This window comes from Grus americana, chromosome 1 (assembly GCF_028858705.1).
Source record: "Grus americana isolate bGruAme1 chromosome 1, bGruAme1.mat, whole genome shotgun sequence".
Lineage (NCBI taxonomy): Eukaryota > Metazoa > Chordata > Aves > Gruiformes > Gruidae > Grus > Grus americana.
This window is the reverse complement of record NC_072852.1, coordinates 60,305,655-60,324,528: the sequence shown is the minus strand read 5'-3', so window position 1 is coordinate 60,324,528 and position 18,874 is coordinate 60,305,655. Positions and strand designations below refer to the sequence as shown.

Below are 18,874 nucleotides of genomic sequence, written 5' to 3'. Positions count from 1 at the left end.
GGATGTCTTAAGAAGCATATCCTCAGTGCATTTTTGAAGAGGTGGACATGTAAGCATGACTTCTTTTTATTCCCCCGAAGCTCTCAGCCTTAAATCACAGCTCTCCTGTCTCTGCTTTGAACTCTAGTTGCAACTTCCTTCAGAGTTTATCATTGCTTTTTCAAGCACTGGTCACAAGGGGATGAAAATAATGAAAGGTGCTCTCCAGGTCTCAACACACTTTCCAGAGATTTCTAACCCAATCTTTAGTTCTTAATTTTGACAACCTGGAGACCTTCCATATTGTTAGAGAAATGATTAAACATCTTCCTCTTCTACCAAGGGATAAATTAAGACTAATCATAGCTTGGGATCACTACAATCAAATTTCTTCTACTTTAGATTCTGCCTTCCAAGCTTCATCCCAAGAAATTAGCATTCCCATCTGCCTTCAACGTGAAAGTCAGAGCTACATAGCAAGGTACCCTAGAGCAATATATTTCAACAAAGTTAGTCCAAGCCTCACTCCAGTGAAGGCTCTATGTTCATTAGTATACAGGATCTGTTCATGATTGAGTCACCCAGCAGAGCAAATCTGATACATAATCAAATGTGGGCACAGAATGACATTTCTATTGCATTAGCCGGAACACATGATTTGGAGTTTATGCTGACTTTAAGCTTACTATGGAAAGACAGATGGTGTCTGATCTATGGTAAAGTTTCTTAGAATAGTTAATCCATTAATAATTTAGAACAGAAATGAATCAGTGAATTTATATCAGATTACCCTAGTGCTAGGTGTATATAACATTTTGATCCAATACCAAGATCTCTAGGTTTTTATTTACTCTATCATTAAACAATGACCTTCATCAATAAGTCTCTGCACCTCATAATTTTGTGCCTTCTAGGGAAAGGTTAAGTACAGACCTGGGATATGTGGTGAAGTGTGCCTTGCCAGTTCAGAGGGAGTGTGTTCCAGCAAGGAACTGCAGATGGACCTCAGGTGTAGGCTGCCAATGTTTTCAATGCTCCATAGAAAACACATGGTGATGGAAAGATAGGAGAAGGGTTGTAAACCATAAGAAAGGTGAAAAAAAAGGCAGCTTAAATACTGGTGTCACATCTGCAATGACAAAACAGCCCTGAAGTACATGAAGAACTATCGTCACTGAAACACGCTGATATTCAAGTGTAGTGTTTGCTGCCCACGCTTAAATGGTACTGGCTGTACCGGCTAGGTCAGGCTAATGCTGATTTTATGTTCTGTATTGCCAATATACTGAGACTCCCGGGGAATACAGTGGGTTAGGATAACTTCTCTTGTGTAACAGGGCTGGCAAAGAGTGTATTGCAACCTGCAGCTCTTCTCTACCTTTGCTTCACTTTAAAAAGAAATCTCCACAAATCGTCTCTCTGCACAGGTACATATTCCAGATCTAGAGCCATCCTTGACATGCTCCCCAGGACTGCAATCTCGCTTCTGTATCTGAGCTCGCCTTATACAGCAATCTCAGTCAAGTAAGACAGGGGGGAAAAAAATCAGTCATGAAACTGAAGGAAGGATTATTTGTTGATATAGAGGACTCCTTTAAAAACGATGCTCATATAAGGGGTAACAGCTGCCTTAGCATTAGTACTGGGTAAGGTAGAAGCAATTTAAAAAAGCTTAGGGTATGTCTGTTATTTGGTTTGATATTGTTGCTCTTTAAGAATCCATACACACATGTCCTACTCAACAGTGAGTTTTCTAATTATTAAAAAAGTGGAAAAGATGGCAGGTTTGAGCATCTGCGCATAATCCAGCTCTTAAGAAAATTAAGATTTTTCTAATCCAGCCATAAAATCCAACTATGAACCATAGTTTACAGCAAGACTGGCAAAAATACGAGGCTATGATAGCCTGTTCTGTATTAGAGGTGGAAGGACTGTTCAGAGAATGGATTTGTACTGAATGTAGTTATTTAGTAAGATTAATGAGTAAAAATCACATTGCCTGGTGGTCAGTCTTCAGTAATTTAATTGAAACAGGAACTAATTTCAAGGTGCTATAAAAGTCCCTCTGAAGTTTGGCTACAATTTTTTTTTTCATGGAGTAGAAGTCAACATGTCATCAGGATGTAAAGGAAAAGGAGAAGCAAGTATTAACTACATTTAACTATAACCTTTGAGTTATTCATTTGAAACTTCCTGACTAGAGAAAGGAGTTGTAGAAGAGCAAGAAGGGAATCATATCCAACAAATCCTGATTAGATGGAACAGGTCTCATCTGGAAACTTCGAGATCATGGAGGGGATTTCCAATACCATAAAAATGAAGGATAAGGAGCACCCTAGGATGTCATGTCTCTGAACAGGTTAGACGGAGGCATTCAGAAAGCAGGAAATCCTGTTTCCCACTAATCATCACTCCCAGGTAGGGCTGAGAGATCCAGAATAGAACCTGGAGAATTGAGGGTCAAATGAGAGGAAGGAATAGCAGACTTGTCTAGGCTGTCAGAGGGGTAAGTAACCATAAAGCACATCTGAACTTCATGGCACTCCCTGCTGCCTGCTTGACCTCGGCAAGGGAAACTCTTGCAAGATCCTAGCTGGAAGCTTTTATGTTCTTTGAAACATGTGTATCAGGAATGAATAGTTTTTTCATCATTGATGCAACTCATTACAGGAAACTGATAGACTTGTGCCTCCCCATAAAAATACTGATCAATAACAATCTCCACAGCTGCGTGGCTATGCTTGTCTATCCCCTTTCCAAATAAGTTGTGTGGCTTGTCATAAAATTATGAACCTGTAACAGTGTATTCTGCACTACACTGGTTTGCTGGGACAGAGTAAATGGTCTGCAACTGGTCCATAACTTCAATTTGAAGTTCGATAGTAAAGATGCACAGTAATCTATCAGAAGTTAGGAGAGTTTATATGCTCCAGCGGTCCACTGCTCTAGGAGAGCCAAGTTACGAGTGGACGGAGATACAGATTTGTGGATGGAAAAGCTCTATTACCATTCTTTAAGAACCCAAGAGACTTTGCAGAGCACAGCTGTTAAAGATATCACACAGGGAGAGGGAAAGTCCTCAATATAGACAGATCCCGAACAATTTAGGGCTTGCCAGGTCACAGCCAACACCCTGAAGCTTGCAGGCTATCAGTATGCAGCCAGAACTGGCTCTCAGCATGAAGCGGTGCTTTGTAAGAGGGCTGCCTCATTCGGCAGTTCTCACTTCAGCCGCTGAATAGTCTCAAGGAGCAGCCCCATGCAGAGAACATTAAAGTAGTCCCGTCTTTTGATAACTAGAACTATCATGACAAGTTGTTTTTATACTAACTCTCTGGTACATAATCTAAACCCTAAGTCTTGTTTTGTTGTGTTTTTGTTTTAAGTATTTACTCATGTGGACTGATTAGCCAGCCCTGCTGTAAGCTCAATACTTATGACCTCCAAGTTAAGCAACAGGAATTTACTTTTACTCTTTCTCTGTTCTCAGCCAACCATGACCCCACATTTTCTTCCTGGATTTAAGTATATGCTTCATTTTTGTTGTTTGTTATGTCATTCTGACACTTTATGGAACCTCTGTAGTGTATTGTGATATACCTGCAAAAAGGCCAATGTTAAAGACACTACATGGAGAGAAAGAAAAAAAAAAGATTCTCATAAAAACTGTCACCCACAACAGCACGTTTCTATGGTAATACAGGACTGCTTTGGGTTGTTATGGAAACTAAACCTTTAAAAGCAATAGCATAAAACCAAAGCCAAAAAATCCCACCAAAAACCCCACAAAAATGGAGCTTCATCACTGCACTTCTCAACTTTACAAATCATTCTCAGCCCTCCTACCCCACACAAAGACTAGACTGGGTGTTAAGAGTGATCAAAACTCTTTAGGAAGAGGAAGAAAACCACTTGGCTTCACGGCCATGGGTGTGGAGAGCCTTCTTACCACTCTCTCTTAGAAACAAGGACTAGAAGCACTGGTCCACAAGCAGAGCTCTTGCACCACACAGCAAAACAAATAAAAAAGTGATAACGATGACAGTAGGACTGATTGCTGACTGCAGCCAAGTGGGGATGATATCTGCACTACCCACCTCGTGCGAGGGAAAGGCCAAAATTACACTGAATTAAATGCTGGGTTAGTTCCTTAATGCTACTGTGTACTTCATTATTTCCTTGCAAGTTTTTTCTTATAGTCAGATGCTGCCGCCAAGAAAATGCAGAAAAATTCTAGACACATACGCTTCCTTCTATATAGCTTCACAGAAATTTACTGTGATATATGATGTTTTTAGCTAATCTCTGATAGGTTTCAAGATAAATAATCTTGACTAATTTGGGATGTGTTGCCACTTCTCCCTTTTCCTATTCATTCTTTCCTGCTCGGTATCCTGTATATTCACTCCCACTTTCCATCTCCACACTGTTTTCTCATTTACCTACCAGTTATGTTCACTTCCTATTGCTACGTTTGAAAGAATTATATGATCATGAAAAAGGAACTTGGCAGTGTGCAAACATCCTCTTCTAATTCTGCCTCAAAACTGGTACCCCAGCAGTGCGTCCCTTTGCTGCCCTGCTCCTGCACTTCAGCCTTCATGCACGTCAGACCTGGCTGAGGTCACCCAACTCTTTTAACTTGTGACCCATACCAGGGGTCTAGAGTTGAAAGGAGAGCATATTTAAAGATTGCTCCTCCAACTATTCATATCTTTTTTTAGTTAGCCTATAAAAGAAGCTGTAAGTTCGAAGCAGGAATGCTTATGTAAATCAGGGAATAGAGGAGCTACACTTCTTTACTGAAGTAAGTCAGCATCATCCTCTTCACTCCAATGTTTTATAAAGCTTGTTTATGCCAGCCGAGATTTGCTCTCTCAGGATTTTAGGACACCAGTGTAACAATATTCAGATCATAATTTCTTAGTAGTATGGGAAAGTGCCTGAATCTCCAAATACTGTAAAAATTGGTGCCAATATGACTCTGAAGCAGGTTGGCAAAAAGCCTGTAGACAGCCCTACAGAACGCCACTTGGCACCTGTGATAATCGTATCCTGAAACATGTGGGAAGGAAATATTATTACCGTCTGTTAAACATAACATGTGCAGGAAGACATGGTAATGACATGAATTAATGAAGTTCAGCAGATCCTGAGACAGTTTGAGAGGTGATGTGCATTCCAGTAAGTTGCTGTGAGCATAAACTGGCAGACATTTTGTGTTGATGACAGAAAAGTGGTAGCATCAAGTCAGCCAAGGACAATTTTGTATGAGAAAAAGTACAATGGCTCAGTTCTCTGTAGGGCTTCGGTTCTGCTCAAAGTTACGTGTCTCAGAAGGGCAGCAGAAGCAGTAAGGATGTGCTAGGTCCTCAGCCCTGGGATGGTTCATAGTCTGGCCTATTTGTCAACAGCACCACTGAACGCTAGAACCTTCTTTGCTATACACCTCCACCTCAGCTCTCATCAGACAAATTCTCTTGGCATGTCAGAAGAGCACTTACTTGACAGCTCCCCCCTCAGTCCCTAAGCAGATAGAAAAACCCACCACATCCCCAAACGCGGACGTAAGTAGCTTCAGGTTTTCACTTAGTTGTATGTGTTGCATTTGTGTGGCAAGGTTTTGGTAGCGGGGGGGCTACAGGGGTGGCTTCTGTGAGAAGCTGCTAGAAGCTTCCCCTGTGTCTGATAGAGCCAATGCCAGCCGGCTCCAAGACGGGCCCGCCGCTGGCCAAGGCCAAGCCAATCAGCGCCTCTGTGATAACATATTTAAGAAGGAAAAAAAACACTTAGAGGGAGCTTTTGCAGCCGGAGAGAGGAGTGAGAAGATGTAAGAAACTCTGCAGACACCAAGGTCAGTGCAGATGGAGGGGGAGGAGGTGCTCCAGGCGCCAGAGCAGAGATCCCCCTGCAGCCCGTGGTGAAGACCATGGTGAAGCAGGCTGTCCCCCTGCAGCCCATGGAGGAAGGATGAGGGGGTGTAGAGATTCCACCTGCAGCCCGTGGAGGACCCCACGCCGGAGCAGGTGGAGGCACCTGAAGGAGGCTGCGGCCCGTGGGAAGCCCACGCTGGAGCAAGTTCCTGGCCGGACCAGTGGACCCATGCAGAGGGGAGCCCACGCCAGGGCAGGTTTGCTGGCAGGACTTGTGACCTCGTGGGGGACCCCACGCTGGAGCAGTTTGCTCCTGAAGGTCTGCACCCCGTGAGAGGGACTCCATGCTGGAGCAGGGGAACAATGAGAGGAGTCCTCCCCCTGAGGATGAAGAAGCGGCAGAGACAATGTGTGATGAACTGACCGTAACCCCCGTTCCCCGTCCCCCTGTGCCGCTGAGCAGGGGGAAGGTTGAAGCCGGGAGTGAAGTCGAGCCTGGGAAGATGGGAGGGGTGGGGGGAGGTGTTTTAAGAGTTGATTTTATTTCTCATTCCTCTGCTCTGTTTTGCCTAGTAATAAATTAGATGAATTCCCTCTCTAAGTTCAGTCTGTTTTGCTCGTGACGATAATTAGTGAGTGATCTCTCCCTGTCCTTATCTCAACCCACAAGCGTTTCGTTATGCCTTTTCTCCCCTGTTTAGTGAATGAGGGGAGTGATAGAGCGGCTCTGGTGGGCACCTGGCCTCCAGCCAGGGTCAACCCACCACATTGTACCAGTAGTTAATGGCTGTCAAGAAGCTGGTCTGCTGACATGTTCAGTCCCAGCTCCAGAATGAATCCCAGAACCATGAGGACCAGAAGCAGCTGCCACAGGGCTCATCTTACACCCAGGCAGGAATAGCATCAGCTTAGATCCTGAGACACTTTTAAGTATTCAGGCAGTGCAATGGAAACATAAATCAGCCTGGATCTTCACCAGAAAATGTCAAACATGCATCTCTTACTGACATCAACTTGCACACCATTTACTGCAGCTATGAATTTTGCACTTCGGGTCCAAATTATTTTCAGGACCAGCCCTTGTGCAATGGAGGGTGTTACAGATCACCATGCTTGACACTTAAGCCTGAACTATGAATTCCTCTGCGACTAAATGCAGGAAATAAAATAAAAATACAGAAAAGTTGTGGACACACTTGGTCCCCGAGTTTTACTGTATATTTGTCAATCACCTTTTGGTATGTATCTGCAAGGGCTAGGACAAAAACCTTTTTGTTGTTAGCAGTGTCTCAAAACACAGAAAGGATTTACCTTGAGGAAAGAGTCAGAGGGAGAAAAGCTCCTTCATTTAATTGAACTGCTTGGCTCATGCAGAATACAAGCTAGAGATTACTGCAAAGAACATGGAGTAGAGTAAGCTTGAGATTTAAGTAAAATAAAGACACTTGGGAGATGCAGAGGGAAGAAGTGGGCCACTGCAGACATAGCTAATTTTGTCTTTTAGCTTGAGGGTCAAAATAAGGGGTTTAAACATCCCTGATTCTCAAGATTGCTTGGAAAAAGGAAACCTGTGAGGTTTCTACTATTTCCACAGAATGGGACTGATTATTGGTTTCATTTACATATCTAACTTAGTTCACATAACTGCCCCCAGTTTTTGCTCATGGTCCATTTGTACACAGCCTTAGTGCAGTTATATAATAAATTGGTTTAATTTTGTACACTCTTTCCCCTCTTCCCTGGTTGTGCAGAGAGCAATACCATGCACTCATCCTGCTGATGGGACAATCATACCCTTGACCTCTGGACAATACGTTCTACCTTCCAGCTTGAGCCTGTGAGACAGATATTCCCTACGCCACTTTACCCTATGCAAATCCACGGGCTGCCAAGGACAGTATTACAGATATAATTTGCAGCATGAAACCAAAAAGGTGAAACCTCGGATGAGAGCTTTGTAATTGGAAATGGAGCCTTAGGTCCTTAAAAATATGGATTGCGAATGCAGAACAAGGTAGGCTAAGAGAATATGCCTGGTTCAGAGAGGGAGAAAACAGAATATCAAGTTATTACAATGCATGTCACAGAGAACTGTGAAAAGCATATGTGCTTGATAGATTGCATGTGATTAGAATAAGGGCCTTAGGCATGGAAACCTATCTATTAAATATCATTCTCTCTTTAGTCCTAGTAATATAACTATCAAACCTTAGAGTAAACTTCATTTGTTAGGTGAATGACCCAAGTGTCTCATCTGCTTGGCTTTTTCACACACGCAGAGGTGAATCATCATTACACATTATTAATTGGAATGATGGACAGGTTGCCACTCCCTTCATATTCGCTGCCTGCTCATGCACTTGCTCTGCTTTACTGTCACCTAGGGAATGCAGAGTGACTGGCGAGAGAGATTAGTACATGGCCTTGATTTGCGTGCTCCATCCAAGAAGACTGGCAGATGTTTGGGTTTTGGGTTTTTTTAATAGCCCTCTAAAAAAATTATAATGAAACAAGTTGTGAGTTGACAGGGCAGGGCTACTAAATGTATCTGAGGGGGAGCATGTCTATAATTGCACAAGAAGGTGAACAGATTGCAGGAGAAAATGATCAACCCAGAACATTTATCAGTGGACAGCAACTCCTGACTGATTTCCCCTTTTTAGTTGGGATGGACAGGGTATTATTATTTTCCTCCTCAGTTTGTTCCCACTCTCTGTTCTCATAGGTTTTCATTTCAGCAGAGCCTACTGGCACCCCGTTCCCAGAAATGCACTTTTTCTCTGCCAAGAACAAACGCGCAAAGCCGAAATACTCCTTCTCCCAGTGTGTACCCTCTGGATTTTCTAGCTTTTGGAAAGTCACAGCTTCTGCTAGCCAAGGGAGATGGGGATATGCACTTTGCTCCTCTGATGCCGCGCTCTGCCCAGATTTCTCTCAATAAATATTTGCAAGGCAATTCAAAAAGCTCTAGGTCCATTCTCTACGGTTGGAGTACTTGAGATTAATAGAATTAAAGTCTCTTTAAATCCTGAAGAAAGAGCTCAGAGGAGACAGAAACTGTTTTTTGCTTTAACACTGCGTGAGTCATACCATGTTTAGTTTGGGTGTTTGATACATCATAGCATCTAAGCCAAAAAGACAGCTGTAGAATGACTGACAGGTTAACAAAGACTGGAGAAAAATAATGCAGGAAAAGCACTAGATTGATGTTGAGAAGGCAGAAAAAAGTCCTCAAAATTTCAGTGTTGCCAACAAGATTTTGTTACAAATCTTGTAGTATGTGAGGGGTTTTTATTCTGAAAACTCCAGTTGTGGAATCAAAAGATGACAAAAGAATATCCGTTTTCACTTTGAATTAAAACATTCCTAGTCCTACGGGAAAAAGCTTGAAAACATGACCAAATGGTATCCCTTGGAAATCAAAATAGCAAAATAAAGAACCCAAATCTTTTATTTTACTTTCTTTTAGAATTTCCCCCACCATGAGTTATACCCAAGTTCTATGCACTGTTGGCCTTTCACCTCCCAATATTTCTGCCTGGTGGCAGAAACAGACAAAGAACCATTCAGCTAAAAAAGAACTACAGATGTTTCAGAATCTGCAGCCATTCTATTTTGGCAGCAATTCATAATCAGAATTTTCTGATTATGTCCCTTGTCACATTAAAACCCATAAACTAGAATGTGCACATGCTGATCCATATAATAAACTCTCTCCCCTGGAGCTCGTTTACTGAGGTCAACTTTCTTACATACTGCCTCCTCAATAAAAGAATACCATAGCAAAGCTAACTGCAATTAGGAAAAAAAAAAAAAGAAAAAAAGAGAAAAAAAAGAAAAAAAAAGAAAAAAAGAAAAAAAATAACCTCCAGCCAATGAGCTTATCCAACAAGTGCGGAGAGACAAAACTGTTTTTCCCTTGACCCACAGAATCAGTAAGTCCCATCTTTTTGGCTTGATCCCCTCCTAATTAAAATCAGCAAAATTAACCTCCAATCACAGTTAGAAACTTGTCTTTTTTTCCGAATATCCTAAATCCTCACTTTCTTTGGCTCTTCACCAAGATAAATCAGTGCTCACTCCTATAGTTTCACACACAGATGATAACAACAGCATCATGAGACAGAGGAGCCAGACACACCCCAACATTTCTATCAGCTATAGCTAACAAATAGGATTCTTTATCAATGAAGCTTCAAAGCTTCTGCAGCATAAAAGAAGAAAACACTGCGATATAACAATCAGGAATAGAAAATCTTAAGCAGATAGAGTCTCCACAGGGACCTTTTCAAAGAAAAAATGTATTTCATTTGTGAAATAACCCTAGAAAGAGCTATGTACTGTAGTCTAACCATTAAACACTTACACAAGTCTTTCAGAAACTAACAGATGTTCCTTTTTTGAGCAAAGACAAGTGCCATTCGGCCTTTTTAGACACCTATAAAAATTCAGATAATTTTAAGCTATTTTAATAGCTGCCTGACAATTTTATTAATGTACTCTGCTACAATGTGATCCTGTTTCCTTCACAAAAAGACTGACTCATACCATAGATTTTTACACATGGTAAGGTGCACGTTGCTAATGCCTTCCTCTTGATTAGTAAGAAGAGAAAACCTATTGTACTGACCAGAAGGAACAGAAAGATCTCTGCAGGATTTAACACAAACAGTGTGTCAGCCCGCAGAGATCCTGTCTCAAAATGATCCGTGGAAGCTTTAATGATTTACTCAGTGTAAACTGACAGACTGAACTACAGAACCTGCCCAGAATCAATTCTGTGGCTCAAATCCTGGCTTCAGCCATAGATGACAATGAATTTTAAATTTTAATCTTGGCAACAACTGAATATTTTACATCATCACAAGAATAGCATACCTATAAAAAGTACAATCTTTGCAGAAGAAGAGCCTAGGTCTATGACAGGTATAGTTTATTAAAACAGGGCTTCACTGATAGAGCCAAATTCAGGGAAATTTATACAGCACCTGCTGACTCTGCCTGACTCTCACCGGTGCCATCAGCATCTCACTTTCTGGCACACTAAATTCACACACAAATGAACAGTTATGCATGCATTTGATATTACAACCTCATGCATAATAGTTCTTGTAGGAATATCATTACCAAACCACCTACACAAGATGTTGAATTTTGTGATGGTTGTGATTTTTTTTTTTGTTTGCTCTTTTTCCCGAAGAAGCTGCAAAAATAGTATGAACCTAGATTGTTACCTCAGGCATTCTGCAGAGCAATATGCCAAAGCACCCACATACTGGGTGTTTGCAAATTTTAAGTTTGGGATTGACTATGTTCCAATGCCTCTTCAGCTGTGGGCACTTGATCCTGCACCAAGATTGCTGTTGACCTTTTCTGGTATTTATGATGTCACTATGGATTTTTATCATTGTTTGAGCTCCTGACACAAAGCAAACAGCTTCTATAGCATGTTTTTATTCATGCAAAGTATGAATATGGGAATCTCAGTTTTCCTATCAAGCCTGCCATTTCTCCTTGGATGCTTGGTTAATGGAGGTAGGTGATTCTGCCTTAACGCCTTCATCAGCTTTCCAGAGAAGACTTATTTGCACAGACGAACACTAATTGTAGTTTATATTCTCTGGATGACTTAATCTAGAGAGAGAGTTATTTGAAATACACTAGTTAGATACTATTCAGTCCCTATTGCTTAAAACTACTTAAAATATTCACCGTATCAGCTAGCTGGATTGTTAGACTAACATGTAGTAGTAGGATGTCACTGTTCAATATAGCCTCTGAGTTACTATGTGTACCATAATGCTCCTAGATGTATGTTGCATTCAACTTAATATAGAGGGCCTCAAGACTGATCTCTACAGGGATTATTCAGGTCTCATTTGTGGGTGTCTGCTGTGACTCATACATAGCAATGACCTAAAGGAACCAGGCAGACACGAGAATTGTCACCTGACACTAGGTAAAGCACAAAGATGGTCTCTTGCCCGTATATGTCCAGCACCCAGCACAAAGAGGCTGTGATCCTGACTGGAACTGCAACCTGTAACACAAGTAATTATAATGACTGTTATAGTCAGGTCCCAAATAAATCATTACCGTTTACAATGCATGCTCCCGAGAATCCGTATTTAACATACAGTTAAAGTAAAATCAGAAGTTTGGAAAAAAGAACCCACATTTCAATACCAAGAGCATGTGTGAGCAAGAAAAATAAAACAATTAGCTGATGTGGCCTTTGAAAGAACTTTAAGATTGATGGCAGAGAGCATAGCTTTGGACTGGTTCTTTTCCCAGAAGAATTCACACAATTTCCGCAATAAAAGCATATTGGTTACACTAATCCTTGCTGTCTGAAACACTTTGCAGCACTTCATCCAAGAATGCATATGATCTACAGTCCCACTCTTCTGCCCTTAGGCTAGATGCTTTCTCAAGTTTAGAACTGTCAAAATCCAGTGAAAGATGAATAGAAAACGTAATCAGTGTCAACTAAGTCACAGAAAACATGCATGACAGGTTATCTACACCAGACTGGCTGCAGACTCACACCTCTGAAGTCAATATTTTGGAGGTGTGTACATATATCTGTCCTAGGGAAAGAGACTGCTTATCTTTGGGAGAGCAAGAGAGAATGAGGCTAAAGCACAAATGTCCAAATCCCAGCTGAAAAGCTGGATCTGGCTCTTGAAATTTAAGTTACTGGTTCCCAAAGACATATTTATGCATAGAGATTGAAGCTTGCATATAAAAGGAATAATAATTATACAACCGCCAGTAACTGCTAAGAGAAATTTTTAAATGTTACATTGCTTGAGACACTGTTTCAGGCTACCAAAGAGAGTTGTGAGCTTCTCCCAAAGCCTAAGGTTGCCAATTCAAAGAAGAGATTTTCAAATAAAACCACGTATGCACAGCCCTAATTTGTGCACTCAGTTACAGAAGAGTCATTTATTGTAAGGGTGTATGCAAAGAGCTTATCAGAAAAGGGCAGAAGAGCAATAATTTACAAAGGAATCCTACTCCCTTTTTTCCATCTACAGAGTGAATGTAATAATAGCTTTACTACCTAAAATATTAAGTTACTATGTAAGGGTCTGATCTTTTCAGCAACTCTTAAGACGACTGGAAGAAGAACCTTTGCAGAACAAGGATATAGGGTATTGCAGGTGCTATTTGAAACATACCGTGGGCCTTTCTACACAGCAAATTGGACCTGGTTAAATTGCAAGACAATACTGAATCTGAGTTTCTTCCAAGCGTAATGTCCTAGCAAAAAGGAATCTGAGCTGCTGGTCTCTCTTTGCCACTATTTTTGTTGGGAAGAAAAGTCTTCCTGGGCACAGAAAGAATAGCAGACTCTAGGACTTTCTTTATCTACGTGGCTGTAATTTGGAAGTGGTTGTGCTGGACTGTCTTATTGGTTATCCTGCAGCAACCCGCAGAAGGAAGCTCTTGCCTTTCCTGCACTGATGTGACAAATTCTTCTGTTTGCTCAAACAACATTCTGGTGGAAGCAGGTTTATAATGGCTACTTCCAGCCAACAACTGGGTGTTTGAACATTTCTAGAAGGAGTGCCCGTGGTTCTAAAGCTGCCCTCCAAGCTGCAGTTGGGTATAGTGTCAGGTTTCTTTGGAGAGTAGAGCTTCCCTTCATAGGAGTTTTATTTTTCTTCTGTTTAAGTAATAGTTCAATAAATGCACTAGATTGTCCCAAAGAAATCTTCATCAACTTACTTGGGACTTCTGAGGGAGAAACAAGGAGGGGACTAAAACATTAGTTTAAAACAGATCCTTTAGAGGACTATTTGGGGCTAATGACATGAGACATCCTTTGAATCTTTTGTAATGCTGGCAGGAGAAATAAAAAGACACTGAGGACAAATTGAGAATCATCATATGATTTAAACCAATATTTTACAAAGCAGTAAAAGAGCAACAGTATCTTTCCAACTTACTTGCCCTTGCTTTCCAGGATCATCCATTTCCAGTGAGTCTTTGCCTAATGAGATTACACCCTATGATACAGGCTGGAAAACAAGCTTGTGCTCAGAAACTTTCATTTCTCTCTCCTCCCCAGCACTTAGGATGATTATTTTGGGCATACATGTCTTCCAAAGTCCTCTCCTACCCTGCTCAACTCCTGGGGCTATGGGATTGTGCCATTAATTCTTTCTTTGTGTATGACCATCTGGGAGATGAGCAGATGTAGACACTGACCAATTTATTGCTGGGATTAAAAAATTGTGAAGAAGCAGGTGGTCAGCTGGAATTAAAAAGACAGACCGGACAACTTACAAAATCATACATTTGGGATCTGTGATATGTATGTTATGAGGGCTGGCAGTAGCACAGGAATTCTGTCTCCATGTGTAAGTTCGAGCTTTTCACAGCTCTAATCAGCTGAACAAACTTGCCTAGCTCTATGGAGACTGACTTACACCCACTTTTTTACTTCTAGTAATTATCCTTCTCTATGCTTCCGTATTTTCTATCTGTATTTTTTTCAGTCTTAGGCCTGCCTCTGCTTCGTATACCTTTCTTTCGAGCAGTCTTTATGCTTGGTTTCTGTCCCCAGTAAAAAGCAAGGGACCTTCACTGAAACTATGGCAGAAAACACAAGCCCCCTTGTCTCAGTTCAGATTTTGCTGTCTTTGACAATGCCCAAGTTCAGTTTATACACATTTCTTTACCTGCTACATCATGCTAATACACCATATTCAATAAAATATTACTATTAATAGGAAAGTAGCACACAGTGAGACAGTACAATATCACAGCATTACTCCCTATGCATACATTTATGTAAATTATAATTACAAGGTATATGTTTGTATGAAACTCAAGGTTCAGTGTAGGGAAAGGCTTGGTGAAGAGGTCTGAACAATACCTGAAGAGGAGGTAAAACTTTATATTCCTTAATGAAGCAAGTTTGTGAATAGTTAAGTGAGAAGGTGATTGCTTCTGGCCTGCTGAAGGGACATCAATGTATCCAGAGAAGGGAGGAAACAAGTGCACCGAGAAGCAAGTACTCACGCCCAGTCCTTGACCGTCGAGCTGAAGATAATAGCTCCTGCCCGTTAGCTGGGTACTGGGAAAGGCAAAGAGGCCTTGTGGATTTCAGCATGGGATAAGTGGAGTAAATGTGCTCTTTTTTCTGTCACCTTTCTAACAGTAGTTTATTTTGGCTTCTGCAAATAAACAGTCCCATTTGCTTAGGCTGACTTTGCTTGAGGTGATTTTAAGAGAGCTGATGATATGCATCAAGGTGACACTTTTACAGGGCTGTAAACCTTCAAACCAGGACACTGGAATGCCTCTGCACTTACCAGCACTCCAATACATATTCTGAGGAGAAGAGGAGAACAACAGGGCACATCTCTGACTCCGAAAAAGCTGGTAACACTGGAGCCTGGGAGAGTTAAATGGTTTTAGCAGTGTGTTAGCCAGGAGAGTGCTCTGGTTTGTGACAGGGTAGTGGAGAGCTTTCTTGTGATCATCTCCTTGCACAGTTACTCTGAAAGTCTCCTTTCTTGGTCAAACTATCAAGGAAATTTTCAAGGAGCTGTGGCAAATGGGGATAGATAGAGAAAACTACTCTAGGTGGATACTTCAAATCCTTTATCAATTCATTAAGAGGAGCAAGAAGTAACTCATTTCTATTCACTGTATAACTCTGCCCCCTTCATCCTCCTCCCTGGTCCAAGTATGATCCTAACTTCATTCATTTTCAGTGGTAACATGGAGAAGTTATATTGAAAGTAATAATTAGGCTTTATTAATAAAAAGTAAAATAAAACAAGTTCCTCCAAGTATTGAATACCAACAGGTACTTGAATGGTACATCACTACAGCATCCTCATAATTCTTTATCATCTATTGTATTGCCAAGTTCTCATCTGTCTCAAATAATTAGACTAATAAAACTAACTACATAGATAATCAGTGTTATCAATCATTCTGTAAGGAACATCATTGAGGAAAGAGCTCACAAATAAAACAATTATATCAAACACCAAAAATCAAAAGAATGAAAACATTTAACAAATCTCAGATAGCCCTTTTACCCCCGCTGTACTGTTAGCTTTACCATTCTCCCTCCCTCTCAAATAAAGATAGTAAAAAAATCATTAGAATACCTTTGAACTTGTGAAAGACGGCCCATAGCTCAGCAATGTCAGTGGCAAATGTTATGTCTGTGTCGAGGACAATGACTCGCTCAAGATTGGAAGGTAGAGTCTTAGTCAGAACCAACTTCATCAGCCCGTAAATCCCAGAGTAGTGTTTGTTGGGGATCCAAGACACTTCCGACTGACAGGAAATGAGAAGTGGGAAAGAGGAAGGAAAAATAATCTTCATTAGAGAGAGAAACTCTTTCTGACACTAGTTTCTTGCAATAGTGGAAGATCTCTGAGGTGGAAATAGTAATCTAAAATCCTGCTTTTGAATTAACTTCAGAAGCTCTGAAATACGCTAAAGTTTCTGAAAGCTTGGGGAAAAAACGTTCTTTGAGGCAACTGCTTTACACAATGTAATTCAAATTAGTTGAGCCTTTCCAACCTGGTACAATCCATTCTGGGACATCCATGCATCCCGATAAAATTGAAATATATTCTAAATCCAAAACTTCATGTGTATTGTACACTGCTTTCATTTTCAAATGAAACAAAAACTTTGTGTTTGCCATACGCAGAATTTTCTGACTCTGAAGTAGAAGTAACAAACATTATCTTTTTCCTTTTATTTCTTACAGATTTGGAGCTCAGAATTTCAAAAGGCCCGTCATTTGGAACACTGGACAGAAAATTGCAAAAAATTTGTTTCTTACAAACTCAAATTTTCCTTAAGCCTTACATCCTTAACTTGTAACTACTGACATCACACAGACATGCTCAACAGTAGAGAAAGTGGGACAACATTTTCAGCCGTATTTTTTGTTTGTTATATATTGAGGAGGCAAACCCAAACATTTTACCTTTCTTTAGTAAGGGCTAAACAAAAAATTTCTACAGCTTTGAAAGTAAGTTGTGAGACTAATATTTAATTGTGCTATTGGCACTAGGATGTTCCATGAGCTACATTTAAGTTGATTTCTGTGCGACTCAGGTTTTCAAATATCAAGTGTCACTGCTGAAAGTGGGATACAGAAGTTTTTGAAAAGTTCCTATTGCCCTGTCTGAAACTCCTCATTTAATGTTTTAAAGGGCATGCACTACAATTCCCAGATTTTAAGTTTTTGCCTGAGTCATGCTCCCATTAACTTCAATTAGTATTTTGTCTACAGGGGACCTGAGTGAGACAGATTTCAGGATTTGTCCTGGCATTTTATACTTCGGAGAAAGTAGGCAGAAACTAAGTGCCTTCATAAAACTGAGAAGATTTATTCTGTTGTTTAACTGTCTCATATCTATTCACTGGCATTGTAAAGTTTATTATGTGAAACAGCTTTTGCACAGAAGAGCTCATTTCCTCCAAAATCCTTCAAGAAAACCTTCCCATAAGAGAATGGGTTCCTAAACTTTATGTGGAAGTTGGAAGAGTGGTTGAAGAAAGGCTAATAATAGCTGCTTAGAGCACATTTCTTTCTGAATATAAAGTAACAAGGCCTCTGCTGATGTAAGCTGACCTGCTCTTTTCCCTTTAAAACAGCACACAACTTATTTTATTCTCAGGGTTCCTGGCCCAGGGCAGAGCTTTCCCCCACTGCTAAGTCTATTAAAAAGACCGAGAGTAGTAGAACAAGCCTTTAAGGAGAATGGCAAAATTTTAAGGGGAAAGTCAGGAAAAGCAGGTTATCTTAAAACAACCCCAAAACAGAAAGTGCAAACTGAAGTGTGAAGTTCTGTTTGCTTTTTGAAAGGCACCTCATCCCAGCAATCCATTTGTCTGTTCCTTTGTCGGTGCACATAATTCATACGTAATCACCTGCAAACACAATCTGTCTGGCATTGTCACCTACACATGTCTATGTATTATTTACTTGCGCTCTCTATAGGATTTGCCTTGTAGAATGCCAGAAGTAACACAAGCAAGGATTGCTAGGACTCTGGTATAAACCACTACGAAAGAAATTAGAGAAGGAAGTAACACACGGTGTGGTTTAATTTATGAGTCTAAAAAGCCATCATTCTTATTTCATTCTTTTTTGCTTGCTCTCTCTGTAATTTGCAAGGTGCTTAGCAGAGAAATCGAGTTTCTGTCTCCCAGATACATGCCAATATTAAGTCTCTATTTACATAAAAATGAACCTCAGTTGTCCCCAGAAATGTCTCCTATGTGTGTAACAGAGAGAATTTCAAATCCACACCCTCAAAACTCTTGCTATTTGTGGTCCTAGCTCTCCCACATCATGGCCCTAGGTAGGGACCATCACATCAAGGTGTCAGCAAAGCAGTATTTACCCTGCCTCTGGAAACTCTGCATATCATTCTGAATCTGCCACGTGATGTCCCTGTGCTAGACTAACCATGGAGATGAGCTCTCTAGTCATACTGACATGGTAAAAGAGTTAAAGTAATTTTACAGACTTGAGCTTGCTTTTATTATTACCCGTCCCTATGTTATTAATTTTGGATGGCATGTCCTTCATTTTATTAGTCCAAATGCAATATCATTCCAGAATAACTCCTAATATGCTCATGCAAATAAGCCTAATAAGGCAGGGCTTCAGATGTTGAATGAATAGCCTGAGACGAGCAGGGAAGGTAAAAGGTGGCTGGAAAAGTCAGTCACCTCCAAGGAGACGTTATTCTCTTTTGCTCTCGGGATTCCCAATATCTAACAGCACTGCCATATGTCACTGCAGGGGGGAGATCCTTGCCTGGCAGCTCCTTCCAATCTGGCACGCAGAAGCCAAAAAGCCTGCCATCCTGAAGCCTGATGTCTGAAAGGATTGCTTTTAAAAAGGAAGGGAGCAGTCCCTATTCCAAATGGTCCATCACAGCTGGCTAGCACGTGTTTGATTGGAGCATATGTTGAAGCTTGAACTGTTAATCGGTTCAACGTATCCGAAGTTTTCTCTCCTC

The 18,874-nt window shown here is 40.8% G+C and overlaps 1 protein-coding gene across 2 annotated transcripts in view; it reads right to left on the bottom strand.

Annotated features, from left to right (window-relative positions):
* LARGE1 (LARGE xylosyl- and glucuronyltransferase 1) overlaps positions 1-18,874 on the bottom strand; it is a 289,620-nt gene that overhangs the window by 96,282 nt on the left and 174,464 nt on the right. For both annotated transcript variants that reach the window (XR_008574184.1, XM_054804363.1), the window contains exon 7: positions 15,989-16,160. Coding sequence is in view for 1 of the 2 variants with exons in the window: in XM_054804363.1 (XP_054660338.1) it covers positions 15,989-16,160 (172 nt within the window). In the remaining variant the exon portion in view is untranslated. The remainder of the gene's footprint in view (positions 1-15,988; positions 16,161-18,874) is intronic.